The following is a 22,110-nucleotide window of genomic DNA, read 5'->3' as shown; positions in this document are numbered from 1 at the left end:
GTGGATCTATAAAAAAGTGAAATATTCCCTTCCCATTATCTTTGCCACAATATTTTATTCTATAGTATAAGTTGGGCTATGCTTATAAGATTTTGTTGATTAAAGTGGCAAAACAACTGTAAAACAAAATTTTCCTCTAGCTACAGAGACAACAGCATCAGGGGTAGAGGTAAATAATACACTGTTGCCCTTAAAGTTGGAATGATTTGGTTTTCAGACACGCTCCTCTTTAAAATTTTTTAAAATTTATTTTTCAATTTTTTTTTTATTTTAGTAATTTATTCAGAACATGCGATGAAGTTCAACATATGTGAACAAGTAAAACATAAATAACAACACAAAAATCAACAATCAAGACAATCTTAGACAGAAGAACAGCACTGTTATAATATGACAATATTTCTGTTTATACACACCAATAATCACCTTTGACCTGGTGCAATGAATACATATTGAACCTCAGTTACACCTTATCAAGAATAAATAACGTTGTGTCAATCATTTTATTACAAAAGGTAAAAATATGTGTAGTCACATGTCGTAAACCAGTCACATGGGAAGCTTTTTGAGAGTCCAATATTATGTTGTAATATTTAGATATCTTCATACTTGAGGTGGATTTCAACATAGTATATATTCTGTGCCAAAAAGATATTTAATTAGAATTTTTTTTGTTTTGTTTTTTACAATATGTCTTAATATTCATTATGAGTGTTTCCCAAAGCAGCCATAGGATGTCGCTGCAGACAAATAAAATCTAAAGGAAGTACAAAACAACAAACCTGACGTCTCGTTCTTTTTTATATTCCATCAAATGAGTGGAAATAGAATAATTATTTCCACAATCATGGTTATGTCGTGCTGTTTTGCGGCTCGTTTTGCATGTTTTAACCAAGCTGCAAACTTTGGCACAATTACGCAGCGTCAAAACGCCCCATCAGAATGAAGGTAAATAGGAGAGACGCCCCACTTCAGCTGCTCCGTGTTGTGATGCGGTGCGTGGATGTGCGGGGAAAAGTTGGCAGAGTTGTCCACGGTGTCTGGAGAAAAATGATTTAGATGTGTGTGACTGAGTGTAGGTTATAGGGAGAAAAGAGAGAGAAGTATGCGCCAGTGGAATGGTTTTGGTTAAAAGGCGCAGGATTTTAAGCGAATATATGCGTCTTTTATCCTAACAAAAATCCGTATGTGGAAGTCAAGAATTAACCTTTTTGGAGGCTGATGGAAGTTGACGACGGTCCAGACCACCAGTTGCATTTATGGTAAGACGTGATCAATGTATAGTTTTACTCTTCAGACATTTCTCTCGCATAAAACAGAAAAAAAAAACAAAAAAAAAACTGTGCATAAAACTGATGACCTCATGTGGGATTCGCCCATAATCCAGTATTCGCCAGTTTTCATGACTTGAAAGAACTGAATGCAGTCCTTAGTTTGTGAGCTGTTACCAAAATGAATTGTGCTTTATGTGTGTTTTTGACTAGTCCGAGGGATTTTGTCAAACAAATGAGTTTAGTCATGGATGATCATGGATCTCAGCCACATCCACGGCGCTCTGGTATGAGGTATGTATACAATGGACTGTCATTTGGATCGTCTTATGTGTGCATTTAATTTGCCAGTAACAACAGAAACCCTAGAAACTAGTGAGGGAAAGAAAATAATAAGACTTATTTTACCATCTAAGTTCTGGAAATGACCTAAAATGTAAGAATCATATATTATTGATCCAACTCCATTTGTAAGCACTTAAAAACAACCACAGTGGACTAAAGTGCTGTACAGAAAAATAAATAAAAAACAAAATAGAGTAAAATACAAGAATAGATTAAAAGACATAGAACAACTGTAAAAATAAAATTTAAAATTAAAAAAAAAAAAAAATACAGAAGAATAGATAAAACCTAAAAAAAAAAAAAAAAATACAATAATAGATTAAAACATAAAAAGTTGTACAACTAAAAACAATAACAAATATGATCAATAAACCAATACCAAATAAAACAACTGGATAAAAATAATACATTCAAACATCTCACGTGGGTTCATTGATGTTTAATAAAGAAGAATATTGACAGAAAATTTAAGATTTCAGCCTAATTATGTGGCACATTGTGTGATTATTTGCAAAAAAATAAAAATAACAAAAAAAAAAAAATCACATAAAATCTATTACCTAACTGATCTGTTTAAGGTATAAGCCTATTACCCATATTATAATAACCGGCTTTAAACTAACATTCCTTTCACTCAGTATATATCAGTGAAGTTGGAGTTGTTGCAGACGTTTCAACCTTTGAACTCTACTCATTTCCTGCTCTCAGAGTTTTCACTGAGAAATTGCCTTGACCATATGTAGAGGTCATGGGAAGTATTTTGTAAGCAAAACATTCTGCCTCCTCTGTCCCCGTGATGAGCCTGATGATTGGTTTTCTTGAGGAAATCATTCTTTCACTGTGCTCGAACCCGATATTCTATAAAATACTGATTTGTCATTTGCATTACGCACAAGCATTCACAGTAAAAGTGCTGTGACTATATGACATGATGGAATTTCCAATCAGTTTTGCTTCAGGGACTTTGAGATGATGTCAGCTTCTTGTCTTCCAGTGGTTGGAATCATTAAAAAGGGAAAAATGACTTTCCAGATCTCACTTCTTTTAGAGTCACCACTCACTTCTTTGGCGTTCACAGGAGATTTGCTCAGTTTTTGAGAAATAAATTAGAGGTGAGATGGAGAGTTTGAATGTTTGATACCATGCATGCACTTTCCATTGGAGTACTCCATGGAAGCTATGCAAATTTTCCAGTCCTGCCCTGAATAGTGTAATTTTCCTTGAGCAAAAGTAGTATTCAGACACTTCATATACAAAGAAAACAGTCTTGGTGTGACTTGTATTCGTATTTAATAAGAATTGTGTAATCTGGGAGCACAGCCACACTCCCTGGCAAAAGACACCAGCAGGCTACCTAAATCTTTCTGTGGTTTGACTATTATTTGGAAAAGTAAACCACCATCTTCCAAAAGCTTGCTGGGGTGTGGGGAGAGGCACATGGTCTCAGCTCCTTTTTTGTGGCTTTTTATATTTGAAGGCAATAAAGCACTTCTGTTGAAAATCTAACCATCTTTTCTAATGCCGTCATATGTGAAGATTTCATGTGACCCCCAAAGCTATGCTACGTTTGTTTTCCAACTTCTGACCCTGCCAGAACGACTGGGCTGTTCTCCAGACAGAGATGTTACTCGCAAACACGTGCAACATATTATTTAACGTAAGGAAAGTCTTTAGAAGATTATATAGATACACAGTGCATTTATGTAGAATTAGTTAAAACCTTAGCGTCTTTAAAAAGCATGATCATTCAATCTAGCTCAGTCTAACAGTGCGCTGCTTGGAGCTGGCCCTGCTAATTAGACACACCTTAAACCATGATCTCACATGGCTGGCTTTCCTCAGGCTGAATGTGGAATTAGTTAAGGTATTGTGAATCCCCACAGCTGTTTCCCGACATGCAGGCAGTCCAAGGGCACAGCTGCTCACATGAATTCAGAGCTGGAAATTATGGCAAGAATGAGTGGTGAAACTTTGATAATGGTGTTTGAAGTAAGTGGGCATGGTGAGTTGAAACAGGATGACAGCGAATACACAACAAACTACACACGTGATCAAGTGTAGCGGCTATTTGTCATCAAAATTAAACAACTAAAAAGTGACTGAACTTATGACTTTAACATAACTCAAATAACCACTAGATGCACCATAGGTTTGTGGTCAGTCAAAAACACAATGTCTATACCATAAACATATTCCAAGTGGTTTATTTTCAGGTTTTTGCAGGCAAACGACAACCAAGGCCTTTTTGCTGTCTCTCCTGCTCCTCCTGTCTGACTGTCTGTCTGTCTGTCTGACTGACAGACTGATAAAAAACCAGAGGCCCACCCAGGTGTATGATGGTCTAAGCTGGTGCTGCGTATTTATATACAGGTGCCCACGGTCTAAACCAATAAGAAAACACAAAACAAAAAGGTGCCAAATACTAAAGAATGAAAGTGATACCCATAAAAATAAAAATATATATATATATCTTAAATATTAAACAAGCAAAAGGCAAACAAAAAATAAACAATTAGCAAAAAATACTAAATTAGTAAACAAAAAAGTAAATTAACTTTGAACAAAAACTAAATGGACAAATAGCTTCTACATCAAGTATTAGGCTTTTTTTTTTTACACTGTTTACACTAAAGAAGAGTCAAACAGTTCACAAGGCCTAAATCATATTACAGTGTTTTCTTCTCTAAGTTATTCTCAGAGACAAAACGTCCACATCCACAGTAGGCTGCTTTAGAATCCCACTTAGATTTTCTTCTGCAAAAAGCCAGATAAAGAGGGTCATTCAACGACGCACACCCACAAGATGTAATAAAGCAAAAGGAAAATGAGCATTAAGTCTCAACAAGCTTGCCTTGGGAATGAGCTCGTTGTCTCTGAATACTGGGATGTCTCATAGATGCTTTCTGCCTCACAGGGCTAAAACAGAAAAAATGGCGAACATCCAAAGAACAGGGAATAATGGGTTGTCTTTGTTGCGACATGGAAGCCAACGCAGTGACCGTAAATACCAGCAAATACTTAACACTGGCCTGTACTGAAAAAATAAACAGTTTTTTAGTTATTATTATTAAAAATTGTACAGTATTTCTAAAGTTGGGACTCTTCCTACGTGTTGATCACAGTAGCCTGTTTAAATAGCTACGGTAGCAGCACTGATTGTGTTGATTGTGTCTGTGCAGACTCTAAGTCTTGGCCTCTCTTTGTTTCGGTTGTGCACTCTTCCAGGGCATAACAGTTGGATACCTCCTACTCTCAGCCTGTGTAACATTCACAATGACCTCACATGAATCACTTCTTTGTATACCCTCAATAAGAATTTCTAACTTATCTCCAGTGGGGTTGAAATATTTTATGGGACAAAGGAACAAATTTCCTTGATCTATCTGACCTTCATTATCAGTGTTTGTCTTGTTTAGATGAGATATTTATAGCAAAGGCCAAACCTGTCATGACTGACATTGGTTGAATTTACTACAGGTTTGTTTTATGAGGCCTCTCAACAATTTATAAATGATAAATAGAATATTAACACCATTTTAAGGCAGTAAATCAAGTATGATATGGAAAATAAAGAGTCATATACCTTCAAATTTGCAGGTTTGTTTTATGAGGCCTTGGCAAGCTTTGCAACAACTAACACATGATAAGCACAATTTTTAAGTCATTTTGAGGCATCAAAGCAGGCATGACATGACAAAGAGTTATACACCTTCAGATTTGTTCTCTAGATGGCACCATCTCACCGATTGAATTGTGTTGGCCTTACCGCCTACTTTGATTTGACGTAATATCAAACCGGTAATTTATCTCTATATACTGAAGCAATCCAGTCAACTGTGTCCTAATGCAAACAAAAAGCAGCTTTCAGCCTGAGTTATAATATCTACACAGAAAGATAACATGAAAAAGCAGAGCCCCACTGTGTTAAAATGTGGTCAGTTTGTTTCTATTTTTGCTAAAATTTCATTAAGTACTTTGCCTCTGACTGGTTTGTTTTGGTTGAGACAGTTCATGCTAAGGATGCACAGAGGAACAGAAATGCACATGACTTTTTGTAGTAATGTAGTACATAGGCAACTTAATACATTTCAGAAAAAAAGCTGAATGAAAGGTGCAAAAGGCCCTGCTCTTAGGATTAAAGGTCAGGTCAGTTGTTGGTCCCCTGATGTCTGCTTGATGACTATATAAATGGAACTGGCGCGACTCAATCTGAAGCTCTCTTGGGACGCTTAACTTATATGTACACTATTCTTTTTGCAGGATCACTATGTATATTCTGCAGTCTATACTTAGAGACCTCAGTTCATATGATCAGGAAGAGGGAAAGCATGCTATGTGCCTTAGAAAGATGCCCCACTGAAGACAATGCAGCATTGTTTCAGATGAAAGGATGCTGTGTGATAGTTATAATTATGAGTCAAAGGGGGCGCTTTCATTCTCACCAAGATATTTTATCTAAACACTGGTCTCACATAAAAAAAAGACACATTTGGTAAAGTAACCACATAGTCATAGTTACCATACTGTGTATTCTTCTCCACACAAATATAAGTTTGTTTTGGGAAAATAGGGAGTGAAAATATTCCAAGTGCTTTGAGATAAGATGAGGGTAATGTGCTGTGGCAGACCCCAGCTCACAGGCTTGAAAACCCACCGCTGTTATGTCATTGTGTGGAGAACAGAGAGATCACCCTGATAATCTCAAATCTCATTGCCTAACTGGCCGGCAGACATACTAACCTGGTGGCTTATTGTAGCTCTGCTGAAGTATTCGACTTTGTACTAGATAAAGTGAAAGAAGAGGCACCACAGGGAGCCATAACAATGAAAATGAGCCGGATCATGACAAATGGATATTGCATACTGGAAGCTAATAGTGTCCCAGGATTGGTTCTTGAACACTGGATAATAATAACTGCACTTAGTACGTCCTGAGAGTTAAAGCGTGATCAGGCCAGAGTTAGGAAATACTCTGAGAAAAAGCTTTTGTTTTTGCCTGTAATAATAAACGATACACATAGGAAGTGGAAGTTCTCATAAGGTCCCTGTGCTCTTTTTCTTCTTAATCTCTTTCCATCCCACACAGCTTATGAAGTAATGGCCTTTCCAGACCCTGTTTAAAAAGCTTATGTTTACTGTGAGTGACCTCTCACCAAATTACCAGCTGTGGCTCTGGCCCTGTGTTTTATCTTTCCTCAGGGATCACCCCCCTTCTGTGTAACTCCTTAACTCCACCCTCTGGCCTGCTGCTGCTGCACACCAAGATCTCATTCACCACTTAACTTCTTATCATATGATGGAATTTGGTGATGTGTTTGTAGAAAGGGTTGCACATACTTAAGTGAAAGTGTACTGATAAATAACACTGACCGATTATGTCATGTTGGGAGTCAAATGAATATATTTCCCAACAACCAAAATCATTCCTTTAACACTGAATCACAAAGTTGCAAGACATTACAGCATAGGTCATAGAGTTTAGTATAAGTAGAAAATTACTAATGGAGGAAAAACTTTAATCATGATTCTAAAGATATGTATTGTTATATATGTTAAAAAATATACACAAATTGATGTATTTTCCCCATTTTAGATTGTGAAATAGAAAAAAAAACAGCCTTCAGAAATTGACCAAAGCCAATGTTATCCTTAGGTGGATCTGTTAAGTGTAAGGTGCTGACTCTTTTTGACAGCTTTTCCTAACACTGTTGCCATCTGTCTTTCATAAATATGAGTGCTGGTTTGTGTTTTCAAAGCTTTTCCAGCATAATGCTTAAAGGTTAAACCGTTTTATCTTAAATCATCTTGTCTTATTAGTCTGAATTTATCTGAGTTTCTTCAGAGAATAAAGCAGGGTACCAGTAATTCAATCACAGTCCCGGTGTAAGACTCATCAATGTGTACAAAGTGGCGCTAAACTGTGTGCATTCACACCTTTGTTTGGTTGAAACTGTTATTTTCATAATGCTCAACCGACAAGTCTTCTAACATGATTTAGTAGTGACTCAGTTCTGTAGAAGCAAGGTGTGGTTTCGAAAGTTGGCAGTGTTTTTTGTAATGAAAAGCAAACAGAGGAGAACTAACTGAATTAGGAGTGTGCGAGTGATTTGACGACTTTTAACCCTGTGAGAAGACAGTAGTGGAGATCAGAGTCCTTTTTTACTCTGATAATCTCATCACATCACTGACATGAACAGAGTACAGTCTTACTCGTGATTAAAAACAAATCATGATAATTCGGCTTATTTAGCTTACTCCATTGGTGAGAGTTCACACGGTGCACTTTACTTCAGTGTTCCGTAGCTCCACTGGCCCCACCCACAGGTTCATGTCTGCACAGGGAGGCAAAGCTGCTTACCTTTTGCCATGAGTGTAAAGGGAGTGCTCCTGACAGACTGCGAGCTCCAGCTTTCAGAGACGCTGTAAGGGGGCTGACGGGATTTAGGTAGAGGACACACTTTTCTGACATCATGAGCTGGGCGTGGCGATAAGGTGGGCCCTTTGAAGTGATTCTGATACAGTTTAGTCAATGTGACTACTCATGGGAGATATACAGCAGAATGGAAATGATTTAAGCAGAGACAACCAAAGGCGAAGAGGTAAGAGCGTGGAAAGAGATGTTGGCAAACTGAGAGGAAAAGCAGGTCTGTCACACCTGTTCTTCAAATTTCTGCTTCATTTTCCTGATAGTGTTGATGTTGCACAGTGTTACCGTCAGTGACTTCCTCTAAAGTGTTGCAAAAATCCTTGAAACATTTTGCCGTATTTGGATGTTTTCTATCGGACTTTTAGCTGATGTGTGTTTTGACTTGAATAGCAGGGTGTCTTGCTTTACTGTGACATGTTGAAGCCTGTACAGCATAGATGACTACCTTGTAAAATAATGCAACCAAAGTGAGTGTTTTGGTCAAGTGCAGAGCTGTTCCTCTTGTTACTTAAAATAATTGGGGTGTTGTCTGAAAATGTGGCAGTGCAAAAGGGCCTCTTTAAAAAAACTTGTTTGTTTCTTTGCACATAAACTCACCATTCCCCAAGGGGCCAGACTACAACACAGCAGCTGCTAACATACCACAGGAGGCATATTTGCTAATCCTTCACCTTCACAGAACCTCTAAAGAAGGTTAAATTTCCACCACAATAATTTGCTCTGCTTCCTTCTCTCAGCTGCTTTCAGCTAGTACAAGTTAAACATCTCATCTTTTGCCTGAAGGGGCTTTAATTGATTGGGTGGAAAAAATACATTGAGGTGATTGAGCTGTTTCTGGTGAAAATCATGCCAGCTGGAACAAAGTATAGAGGAATGTGGGGAATTTGGATATTCCTTTGTTCAACTGGGTCAATCCAGCTGATATTACGATTATTTTTTTCATTTTCTATTACTGATTATAATAGAGAGATACAGTATGTATTTTCCCCTCTCTCTTTCCTTCTTTCCACCTTGGTAATTCTGTCTCTTTTACACATCAGCACAAAAGTATTTGAGGTATTCTGTGTATGAGAAGTAGCATCTGGATACTGTACTCACAAGAGTTTTGTATATTGTTTGTCATTTTGAGGTTTATCCATAGAAATATCTGAATAAAAACATAATCAAGCCCTTTCAGGTATTTTACCCCAGGATCAAGTGCAAGGAAAAACATATATTAACCATTTCACAAAATCTAATCACTTCATGGCAGCAGCTAACCATTATACCATGTTCAACATAATATCATAACTAGGTTTCGATATTACACATTTGCTCCACTCCATTTGTTTGTGCTGCTGAAGTTTACAAGATTACTATATTATGACACACTACAAATGGCACAATGGCAACAAGTCTGCTATTTCCTGGTACTCTATGATCATGTCTGTCAAGCATGTCCTGTGGTATTGAATGGACTTGTTTGTGAGTTGTCAGACCTCCCAGGGAAACCCTGTGAATGAGGCATCAGCACAGTCAAGCACCGACACGTCTCCTCTCATTCAGCAACACATCCTGGGCCTCTGAAAAAACACAGGCCTGCATGGCAAAAACAAACCAGCCTGTGTCTCCATGTCTGTCACCTGCTAGAGGTGTCTTGATAAAATTACTGATGACACAGCTGTATAAACTAGGGCTGACCCTGAACCTGTGGTACTGCTATTATTATTATTATTATTATTATTATTATTATCATTATTATTATATAATTTTTCCATACAAATTTAACCATTGTATTTGGGATAGGGCATATTATATGATACAATCTTTATATTTTGGAAATAAAATATTGGCTCTTAATACACTGATTCTAAGCCCCGTTTTTTAAAAGCAGTTGTGAAATGTGTGAAAAAAAAGTTTACACAGTGTTAAAGGATTATATTCTCATTGCCAAATAAACACCCGGAACCATGAAATCAGGACTTTGTACCAAGTAGAGACCTCACTCTGAATGTCTGTTTAAACTACTCTGTCTATTGACAGATGTGCAGAGAATTCAATGCATTCATGGTCATACTCTGTTTGATGGATCTCAACTAGTGATTAGTGATATTGTATGTATCAGTGTCCATGTTTATGTTCATGTTAAGTCTTTATTGCTCTACATCCTGCTATGGTTGCCCATTTAGTATTAAACAATAATTAGGAGAGATGCCCTAATCCATGCTTCTGTCTCATAGAGGTTCTGTTACACAACAATTAAACTATGACAAAATGAGTCTGCTGAATCACACTGATAATTTAGCTGCTTTTTGATTATTCAGCTGACCATGAATGAGATGTTTGACCTTATGGTTGCACAAGGTAGATGTCACCAAATTCCTGCACATTTCTCCTCTGGGTGTTTTTCTGAATGAATTCCTCACCATATCACTCCAGATTTGCAAGTACATTTTTGTATAATTCATATTAGGATGGCTGCAGTGTTATTAGAACACTTCTCCAAGACTTAGGCTATGCATTTTATGGTACAGTTACATTGTTTTCTTACACATTCAGCTGTGCCAACCTGCATTTTGTTATTAGATTACAACAACGTTCACATTTTCTTAGTTTTTAATGTAGAATATATATTAATATTCCTATTGTAAATTTCTTTTCTTTTTAGCATTGTGAATTGTCGCATTAGAGCTTTATACTGGATGCTTTTGTCTTACCACACATACAAACATAACCCTTATGACCATATTTACACGGTGGCCATTTTCTTCTGACATCACGTTCAGGGTAGGAAACTTTAATATGGCTGTAGTTATACAAATGTAAAAAAATTTGAGAAAAGCCTATCATGCCAGTGGATGCAAAAAATGTGGAGGGATATTCTTTGGACCATTGTTATATTACAACAGTGTATATGAAACAGTTTGAGCTAACAGCTAACATGCTAGCAGTTGTCCATATTCTTAGCTCACTAGCTAGCTACTTTTTAGCATTATTATCTGATACTGTTACATGGCATGGAAGGAAAGGTGTAAAATAAGTCTTAACTGTATTACTATCCTACTGTCTTTTCACTTGATGAAGTGCTTGAACACACCTTTTTGTTGTGTATATGAACATGATGGAAAATGCATTGGAGTGAGCACAATATTACCTAAATAAACTTACCGTATATCAGAGCATCTGTGAGTAGGATGAAAACACTTATTTTACTTCCAGGCTTAAATAGATATGTGTATATATCACAACTCATCTTCTACTGTCTGACTGTAATTTTTGCTTGGAATTAGTTGAATGCTAATGCTTGAACCTCAACAGTTTCAAGTAATTTTACCCACCTGTTGTCTGTAGGGGAATGCTGCATTATGGGAAAATGCTGCAGAATTATTTAATGCGCTTCAATTGAATATTTATTTTGAAGTTTCTCAGGAGGAATTACCATCTTATTCTCAGTGAAACAGAATTTTTCTTAACTTTAACAAGTACATAATAGCAACTTCATGGTCCACTAAGCTATTTAAGGAATATAATAACCCTGAATCACAGTATTGGTATGTGTATAAGTGCTTTTGTGTGTGTTTTCATGTATGTCATAGAGTTTAAGGACAGCTGCCTCCACAGCAAGACTAATAATCTTTTGCTAGACGTGCCTCTGTGGAGCCAATGACCTTGCATTGCTCGGATTCCTCTGTTTGAATAAGCAGTGCCCCACGTGAGACTTTACAGGCTGTAGTTTAGGGCGCTGGGTCTGCAAAAGCACACTTTTTCTGTTGTGTGAATGCTGACTTTGAATCTTTAAAAGGTCTTGATTCATCACCTAAATGAATGACTTGATGACATTGACACATCATAGTGTGATTTTTGCGGATTATCTTGTTTCTTTGGTTTCTTCATCATCACTGCAGCTCTTTTAACTCAACTGTCACATAAAATAAATCATGCTTAGGGTTTTAAGAGAAAAGACAAGAAATTACAAAGCAAGTTACTCACATTTCAGCTTAAGCCAAATGGAAAAAGTCAAAGAACTCCCGTTTCATTGCAGATTGCTATGTTTGCTTATTGCCTAACTAATCAAGATGTCTAGATTGGAGCACACCTCCCTTACGTCAGACCATGGCTCCACAGTTGTGTTATAGCTAATCTTTTACACCTATAATAAACACCTTGTTCAGATTCATGCATGGTTTTGTTTACAGTCCACAGCTTTCCACTGTTCAGAAGAATAATCAGCATTCAAAGAGTCACAGATCTTTAATACATGATAATGTAAAAGATACTCGGCTAACAGTCTACATGAATTTAATCAGTGCTTTTGTGTGTGTAGCATAAGTCGTCTGTGTGTTAAAGTCATATGACTGCTGTTGCCCTCTCTTCCACACTATATTGACTATTTCCAAGCATGGTAGACCCAGACAAACACTCAAAACAGCCCTTATAAACTGAAAAAGTGGTATAGTTTGTTGTATTTGAAAAAATTTTAACAAGAGATGTTTATTAATATGAGGGGTGTTGCCACTACTGCAAAATAAATTGCATAACATGATGTATATTTCTTTTATGAAAACTATGGAGCTAGTGTAAACCATAATGTCGACAGCTGACAACAAGTGAGGTCTCTGTCCTGCTTCTTATTATCAGTCTGTCTCACATGTCTGTCCATTCGCAGCCATTTCTTCAGGCTTAATGAACCCACTTGGTTGTCTTGTGACTTGTTTCCAAAGTGGACTTGAGCTCTTTGATCTAATAGCCTCATGGTTTTCTAAAATCTGAGGAAGAAAGGATTCTTTTCATGCCATTTGATGCAAGTTTGATTTTTCTACCAGATTATACTGATACTTCTCATTTTAAATCATTTTAATGACATTTTTAAATTGAGTCATTTTATTGTATTTGTCAAGTGTATGCCATTTGCTGAAGGAACTGTAATAATTTTTTATACTTTTGTGTGTCTCAACAGGGTGTCAACCAAAAGTAAAGCCCCATCTCCACCAGGACTAAACAAGTTGAATTCTCCAGGTTTCTCCCAGTGGTACCCAGGAAGCCCTGAATTAAAAATGGATCAAAAGGAGAATCTTATTGATAAAGAACTCTCACTGGTTGTGGTTCTGCCTGGTGGAGTGGAGAAGATGACCACGGTTCATGGCAGGTACAGTCAGACCAAAATCTAAATCGCCTTCTTGTAATGATGATGTGTCAAATGCTGTAAATCATGTTTGTTCTTGTCAAGACTATTTCTGTTCTTCATTTGAACAGTACATCATTGCATTGACATTAGATTAAGTCATAAATTTCAGTTCCAATGACCCTGAGTCAGATAGGTGGAGTAACTGAATTTGTCATTGCGTTTGTGTACAAAAAGGGTTGCTGTTATTAATTTGCCATTAAACGATACAAAGATGAATGGACTTGAGGAATGTTGCTGCAGTTTTTAAGCAGACATACAGACCTTTTTCTCCAATATTAGGACATATGTCTACATAACATCACACTTTCTCGAACAAGGTCTTTGTGTCCTTCTGTGAGTCTACTCATTCGCACAGCTTAGATTTTCCATCAACAGAGTTTACCTAAGATATCATTATCTTTCTTTCAATGCACACAGTTTACAAATATGCTTTCGTATGTATCTTTGACACTTTGGCCTCTTGAGAAACGATCCACTCCTATATTAAAGGATTATGTAATTTCTTTACCTTCTTTTCTCCTTCTAAATGTTTGTGTGCAAAACATATTTAATGTTATTTTGAGGATTCAAATGAGGCATTATGTTTCAGGAGTAGATCTTATGTGAAACAAAAGCCAGGATGATTGACTTAACCAAAATCTTTATTTTAAATGTATGTCCTCTGTTTCTTAAAGCAAACCGCTAATGGACCTGTTAGTGACACTTTGTGCCAAGTATCACCTGAACCCATCCAGCCACACCTTAGAACTGGTTACCACCAAAAGGAGCAATGTCAAGCTCAAGCCCAATGCTCTCATAGGAACATCGGATGCACAGAAAATTATAATTAAACCAAAAGGGGAGGATAAAAATAAGAAGACAGGTCCTCATATGCCAGAGGTAAGTTCAACTCTTAAGACACTACACTGACAAACCACTGTTAGTACTATTATATGCTGTTCATATTGTCCAAACAAATACGATCATGCATATATTTAACATATTTCTCTATTACTCTAGGCAACAGTTCGGATGGTGATAAACTACAAGCAGACACAGAAAACTATATTAAGAGTCAATCCTCGAATTCCACTGGCCGAACTCTTACCAGCCATCTGTGAAAAATGTGAATTTGAAATGGAAAGTACAGTTCTGCTGAGAGATGCCCAATCACTGGCTCCTTTGGACTTGTCCAGTTCTCTTAATGATTATGCAATAAGAGAAGTTTATGCAAGAGACACAAAACGTAAGTGAATGTGCAGAAACCTTGAATATCACCATATGTCAATATGTATTCTTAAATTAGATTTTGTAGTTGAACACTGTCAGGTTAATTCATTTTATTGTGTGCTACTGGTGGATTTATCTTAACCCTATGTTTGTGCTGTAGGACAACCTGCCTCTCCTGTGTTTCCAGCCTCTCCAACACATTCAGGTAATTCCGTTTCAAGACGGTAGGATAACATTTAAATCACATTTACTACTGATGGTATCTTACAGTGCATTGTTTTTTGTTTTCTTTTAAGGATCAGTTACGCCTGGCAAAGATAAAACTCAGAAAGAGAAAGAAAACAAAGGTCTCTTCAGCATGTTTAGAAAAAGCAAGAAAAAACCAGAACAGGTAAGGCAGCACATTGTAATGCACTGATTATGCAAAGATGCAGTGGTATCAAAAGGTAAATGCAAAAGTTAAGAGGGAGGTTTGTTTACTTACGCCTGCCATTGGTTGATGGCTGCTGTGTTGTTTGAGAACAGACCTCTTATCAAGTTCTGATTGGATGTTTACTCTTTAAAGGCAATGACAGCCAGTGCCCCTGCTTCTCCAGTGCTTGTGAGCAAACCTCGACCCCTCAGCATGGCCTTGCCTAGCTCTCATTCCTCTCCGCTCGGCTCTTCTACAATCCCTACTGATGTGCCAAAGAAGAGACGGGCACCTCAACCCCCGATTCTTGTGTCTCAGAGCTGCCCCACTGACCTCAGCCCTCGCCAGAGACTCAGCTCTGAACCTAACACCCAACTGGACAGTGATCAGGTGAAGGGACTGAAGCTCTGACGTCTCCACACCTCATTGGTTGTTACTGCTATAACTTATTTGTATTTTACTGTATAGATGGCTGGGTTAAGCCGTGGGTCCTCAGCAGAGTCCTCTCTGAAGAGAACCAAACGTAAAGCTCCTCCGCCTCCGACCTCCCAGACTGTTGTTGTACCTGAAACAGTTCCTCAAGATGAACATTCCCAAGGTATGTTGTTATTGTTTACATTTGTATCTGTTTTGTGGTAATTATTATGCCATATGTTGGTGGATTCATTGCTGGATTGGAAGTAAAATGTTGTTTATGAGGTGATGCTTTGGATGAGTACTTTGGCCTCACCTCTTCAAGCCTGTTCTACAGTTTTTATTTCATTTGACGTTTGTGCCTCCTAGTGGTCATTATTGAGCAGTGTCTCATTTTAAATCTGCAAGTAAGATTTGAGATGTTTATGGTCTCCATGCAGGATACAGGGTTATGAGAACTGCATAGAGGTCAGAAATTTTATTGCATATGTTAATGAGCTTTGAAAAAAAAAAAAAAAAAAGCAAAACTGAATTACTCATTGAACTGTCATTGATCATTTGCATTTCCTCCTTGTTTCCTCTTTTTTTCCCTACTGATTCTATACCATCTAGTTTCAGATTGTTTAGTCCACTGACACTTTTTTATTATATGAACTCAATTAGAAATGCAGTTTTACTAGTTCAAACATGTGTATCTCTGATGTAAGTCAAAGCTTTTTCAAAACTTCTGTATGCATTTTTTCCTGGTTTGTATAATTAAGTCCCTTTGACATACTTTCCTGTGATTGTCCAGACACATGTGACTCTCACTGTGTTGTTCTGAGTGGGAAACTCCACCTAGTCCTGTATACAAAAAGAGTTTAAACTAGGAATTTCTGAGAGGTCCACAAGATCCCATGAGCATTTTTATAATGAAAGCGGTGAAGCTCAGGAGTGATATATCATGACACATGTTTGTTTTTTTTATTGCTGTCATAAGATGTCTATTGTTGTCTTTATGCGTCAGAAATGAAAAGAAGTTTGTTTGTGTTGCTCATGTCACAGAAATAGTTTTCTCTTCTTATAATATCCCAATTACTAGACAATCTATAACACCCATGTTGACAGATTTCTTTACCAATTGTCTTCCAGTCAGACAATGTAGACGTTTTTTCACTGTGCTTCTCACAATGAAACTTCTATTCCTTTGCTATTTCCTCTCTTGACCAGTGTTATAGGAAAACAGCAAAAGATCACCTTGAATATTCTTTTTCCTCTCTACAACACTGTGATAGGATTCTTTGAAATGATAAAATAAGAACCAACGTGAATGAGATGTAACAGTTGTCTTTTTTAAGTAGAGGTAGCATTTTTATTGTCCAATCATGATTATTGAGATAAATGTGCCAAACGTTTATGACTTATCCTATTAAAATTGCAATATTTTCATGCACATTTTAAAGACAACTTTTTCTGTCTGGAAAATAACTTAATAGCTAGATAAGACACAGTGAATATGTGTAATAATTATGTGACTGTTTTTACAGGCAGTGCTCCTGTTAACACACTGGAGGAGATAATGGAACAAGAGGAAGTAAATGCTTCAGTAAAGTCTGCAACTGCTAGTGATACCCAGGGAGAGGACATCAGTTTGTCACCTGATGTCTCACTTCATTCCCCATCCCCAGATACTGAGATAGTGAGCACAATATCTTTTGAGGGCAATGGGGAAGATCAGTCTTGTGATCTATCCTCAGATGGCAAGTACGAAATTTAGTAAGACATCTTCAAGCTGAGTCATGTTTTCAAAATGTGTTAGCAAAACTTTAAATACCTCTGTTTGCTTGATTTTACAGCCCACTGCAAAGTACAGTGAATGATTCTGAAAATGTTGATGTGGAGACAACTGTTGGCACAGATTCACCTGAAATTGCAGACACAAGTGAGTTAGTTCTTGAGATAAATATGCCTGCACTGCTATAATGCAGGGGTAGGCAACCTGTGGCTCCAGGGCCACATATGGCTCTTAGGCCCTTTTCCAGTGGCTCAAAAACCATATGGAAATGAATAACAGTTTTTGGGGGGTTTTTTGTACACATTTTGCCATGGAAATAAAGTGATTCTGATGTTATGCAGTTATAAAAACAAAGACTCTACTCCAAATGAATAAAAAAAATAGCAATAGTAGCAAAAGCATACTACTTTTAATTTTATAACACTGAAGGTGTTCATCTGTATTTTCCATTGCAAAGAGCCTTCACTTAATAGTTCATTTTTGCATCAAACAAAAATAATGACAAATATCACTGTTTTCTTTAGTTTTATCATTTCTTTGTAGTTCTGTAAATGCAATGAAACTTTGTTTTATTCTCCACATATTCCGTACAAACTAATCCTAAAGAGCTTCCTAAACAGTCACCAGTTTGATGAAAGGTGTAACGGTATCTTTTGGCTCTAGACAGTTTTGTTTTTCTTTTTCTGTCCTAAAATGGTTCTTTAGATTGCAAAGGTTGCTGACCCATGCTGTAATGTATCAATTACTAATATAATGCATTAACTGTGTTTTGTTTTTGCTTTTCAAAAACACCAACATATATGTCTGATGTGTGAAATCTTCTTTCCTCTACAGATAGTGGTCCGTGTCCTGTTGAAAATGTAGACCAGCAGAGCATATGTGAAGAGTCTACAGTTGAAAGTGTGGAAGTCAATAGCGGTACTGTACCCGGTGCCCCCCCTCTGTCACTGTGTCAGCCGGTTATGCAGGAAGCAGAAGCACAGACCTCTATTCAGGTGAACACTGAAACACTGGGAGAGCAGACTGACACGCTGGACCACCCAGTGACCACCGGCACATCACATACCACTGGAGAGGATGCTCAAGTGCAAACAGATTTCCCGTCACTTCCTGTGTCTTCACAAGAACACATGGACAGTGTTCCTCCTTCATCAAATGCCACTGCTTATGAATCTGGGTTAAAGAAAGACATGGCCACAGAGACAGAGGACCTGGGTCCCTCTGACTTCAAACAAGCCTTATCCAACACCTCAGAGACATCAACATGCCAAGACGCAACACCATGTGCCCCTCCCCCAACGAAAACACCTTCTCTTTATGCCACAGATGCTGAGCCAAAGCCTAAGCCTTCCAACGAACTGACAAGGGACTATATCCCCAAGGTGGGGATGACAACATATACTATCGTGCCTCAAAAATCTCTGGAGAAGCTGAGATATTTTGAAGTAGCACTGACACTGGAGACACCGCCTGCTGCTCCTCAGGAGGGACTCAATATTAGTTCTCTTCAGCTGGAAGAGAATGCATCATCAATGGGGCAGACAGATGTCTCTAAGGAAACAAGTGAGCTGCACTCTCTGAGCTGCAGTGAACCCAGGGAAGACTTAGTGATGTCTAATAGCACTACTACTAACGAACACACTGTAAATGGAAGTATACCCGAGTCCATTCATTCATCAACAAGTTTATCTCAAGCAGACAAGGAGATTTCATCCACAGCTACTCAGGCTTCTCAAGCAGGTTCACCAGCTGAGGTCAAGGAAATAAAAATTCCACCCGCAACTAAACCTAAGCCTGGCTCTTTCCGCTTGCCACAGCACAAAAAAACACCTGGGTATTATGTAACTTCAGCAGCAGAGAAAAGTCTCAGTGCCAGTCCTAGCTACAGCCAGAAAGAGGCTCAAGGAAATGCAGAGAGAGCAAAGTTACCACCCCCTCCTCTTCCACCTCCTGTGCAGTGTCCAGAGGAGACAACAGGGGCCGCTAACGTCAGGCTGAGCCCTAAAGTGGATGAGAAGGATGTAGCCTCCACACGATTAACTAGGCAGTGTAGTTTGCCATCTAGAGAACCAACTTTAGGGCTAAGCTTGGAAAAATTAAGGAGCTTTGCAGCCCCTAGGCCCTTTTCCCCTACTACCCCATCCCGCTTTGCACAGGCTGTGTCCTCTGCTGTTAAAAGAAGCCAGTCCTTATCTCATGCTCCACAGTCACCCAAGTCACCACCCTTCTCTCCAGTCGCACGTTCTCCAGTCGTAGAGTCAAAAGGACGGCCAGAGTTCAAGGTTAGTTTTAATAGCCTTCTTTTTCAGGTCTGAATTAAGTCACTGATGCTTTGATAGAAAACTCCTCTGCTCTGATGATCATAACAAATGATTAAATTACAAGACTTGGGGAACCATCCCACTTAGCCTGTTATAGCTTTAGTGGATTTGAAACTAATGTGTAACTGCTATCACAGTATGGCCACCAGGGAGTTATTCAAGTGTAACGTGATATTATCAAATACCAGAATGTTTTGTGATAGTTGCTGTGACCATTTGACTTGAAGCAGTCCAGTGTTTCATATCCTCTTGAGACTTACCCATGCAAGAGTTTCACAGCTTTACTAAAACAAACAAAAAAAAGAAACACTGTCCACTGCAAAGGACATTCCATTAAAAAAAAAAAAAGAAGAAACTGTTGCATTATGCTGTTTCCAATCAGGACAATTACTTAATTAAAAAAAAAGCCCAAACTTTTACTTTCCTGGGTCTCAGGAGGATGTATAGGAATGCTTTTTACCCAAACAGACTTTGGCTTTCAGTGTTGTTTTTACCCCCTAAATGAACTAATCCTTCTGTTCATCTGAAATGGACGATTAGTGAGGTTATGTTGTCTTATTTATGGTGACAGAGACAAAAAGGACACAGTTCAATGACAGCGTCTACCAAACAAGAAAACTACTACTCTGCCAAGTAAAAAAAAAAAAAAAAAATTCTGCAGCATATTACACACAGTAGATACAGTGTTATTTATCTCAGTGGGCCAAATTTTGAGCTGTAGGGGATGCCACCAGAACTTTAAGTTGTGACTAAAGGCTGAACTAGAATCTTCTATTTCGCTGTTTACAAACTACAAACATTTGCCTCTCATGTCTGTGGAAGTTTGTAGGAAAAAACAGACCTTCATACACAAAACTTGTAAGTTAGTTCAGATTTTATAAATGGAAAATGATCATTGCACGTTTCTTGTTCTTTATTCAAAGTCACAGAATATGTAGAATACTGTGTTATACGCTCACAAACATGTTGCAATACCACAGTATAATGTCAATTCTAGCGCTTTATTCTTGCACCAAACACATTTGTAGTCACTCTGTGTCTGTAGCTCAATCCTGTCTTTAACCTGTACAAACAGTATTTACATCCTGATAGAATATTTAAATATTTTGATCTGCTTGGTTTTGTTGGCTTTGGTGTACACAATGTAACACAGTACAAAGTACACATGACTAGGATCTTGTTGACTGCACGTATTAAATTATCGGTATTTTTAATGAATGTTTTTTGCATCATAGGACGGTGAAACTACAGAGGTTCATCATGACAAAGACTCCACAATACAAGAAGAAGAGAGTGAACTACCATCTTTCAGTGGGCGTGTTGAAGTGGAAGGAGAGAGCACTGTGTAGACCTACTTTAATTCTTCTGACGGTATGTGATGTACTGTAAGAAAAAGTCACCACAGATTTTGAATTTAGTATTCAATAGACATTGTTGCCCATAAAGCTGGAATGAAATTTTTTAACCTCTTCTAATGAAATGACTATGACAATGTGATTTATTCTAGATAGATAAAGTGTATCTGGGACTCAGTACATAATCATTGAACCTGGTCAAAGGTGATTACTTATGTGTATAAATTAGGGGTGTCAAAATTAAGGCATTAACGTGGATTCATCCATCATTATGATTAATCTGATTAATCTCTGGCAACACATTTCGGGCAGTTTAACAAAGAAGAGTTAGCGTCACGAATGAGCAAATGGGCAGTTGATTGAGTAGTGACAGGCAGCAGATCCAACCCATAAAGATGGAAGACATTAAACAGCCTGTTGGCCCTCTGGATGGAAATATGAGGACAAAAAAAACAAGACGGAACAGTTGTTTCAAGTTGTTTTGTTGAAACTGTTGAAGGTGTTTAATAAACATGTTAAGTGCATATATGTTCTCTTCTTTCTTGAGTCTGTTTGCCCATGCAAAATGAAACATGATTAATATAGATTAAAAAGGAATGATCTTTAATCATGATTAATCAAAATTAATCTACAGCAACCCTGTGATTAATCTGATTATAAATTTTAATAGTTTGACATCACTAGTTTAAATAGGAATAAATAGAGGAATATGTCTGAAAGCAAAAATATTCCAACTTTATGTGCAACAGTGTGTTATGTATTAAGCCCAACATATACATTAACTATACTTCTTTGTGTCTTTCAGGAGGAGCATATCCTGTCTACTATGACTTCTTCAGTATCAGCCCACGACAAAGAAGCAAAACTGTCCTTAGTGTTACCTCCATTGGTAGTCTTCAGCAGTGTATATAATTAATAATTACTGTATTTTTTTCTTCACATTTCATTAAGTGATATCATTGTCTGACTCATATGTTTTTTTTTCTTTTATTTTGTGTGTTAATTCTCCTGCATTTAATGCATTAGTATTGTCATGAACATGAGCATCAACAGAATATTTCTATAAATTATTCATCAGATTTCCAGAGTTGTAATAATGTTAACTTAATCCAGAAAATGTACTTTTTATACTGGATAAGTGGGACAGACAAAGTCTGGCTTGTAATACTTTAAAGTTCACTATATGTTGAATCTGTATTTAAATGTTCCAGCGGTTTGATGAAGCTCTTTGCAGAAAATGCACTGATAAGAACAGTCCTCCTGTTCTTTTGTCAAGCAGTGTTGGAATGAATAAAGCTTTCATCATTCTATATGTGCTGTTATATAAGGAAGTGCTTTCTGCGGTTGCATAAATGATGCAGGCTGGGGGTTTTTTTCCTGCATGAGCGGATGAAATCGGATCCTGTTGAATATACCCT

The 22,110-nt window shown here is 37.6% G+C and overlaps 1 protein-coding gene across 3 annotated transcripts; it reads left to right on the top strand.

Annotated features, from left to right (window-relative positions):
• Window positions 1–892: 892 nt before the first annotated feature.
• Window positions 893–22,002, top strand: cobll1b (cordon-bleu WH2 repeat protein-like 1b). Of its 3 annotated transcripts, XM_030124873.1 has the most exons (14): window positions 893–1,262; window positions 1,485–1,565; window positions 12,980–13,168; window positions 13,882–14,086; window positions 14,207–14,432; window positions 14,577–14,621; window positions 14,713–14,807; window positions 14,982–15,218; window positions 15,297–15,426; window positions 16,769–16,985; window positions 17,078–17,163; window positions 17,851–19,298; window positions 20,573–20,708; window positions 21,498–22,002. In XM_030124873.1, the coding sequence occupies exons 1-13, from the start codon at window positions 1,222–1,224 to the stop codon at window positions 20,684–20,686; spliced, it is 3,114 nt and encodes a 1,037-aa protein (XP_029980733.1). In that variant the 5' UTR covers window positions 893–1,221; the 3' UTR covers window positions 20,687–20,708; window positions 21,498–22,002. The 3 variants fall into 3 exon arrangements, with proteins under 3 accessions (XP_029980733.1, XP_029980734.1, XP_029980735.1); XM_030124874.1 differs by lacking the exon at window positions 1,485–1,565; XM_030124875.1 differs by lacking the exons at window positions 893–1,262; window positions 1,485–1,565 and adding an exon at window positions 7,990–8,215.
• The last annotated feature ends 108 nt before the right edge of the window (window positions 22,003–22,110 follow it).

This window comes from Sphaeramia orbicularis, chromosome 21 (assembly GCF_902148855.1).
Source record: "Sphaeramia orbicularis chromosome 21, fSphaOr1.1, whole genome shotgun sequence".
NCBI lineage: Eukaryota > Metazoa > Chordata > Actinopteri > Kurtiformes > Apogonidae > Sphaeramia > Sphaeramia orbicularis.
Note: the sequence above shows the minus strand (reverse complement) of the source record. Positions and strands in the feature narration are given on the sequence as shown.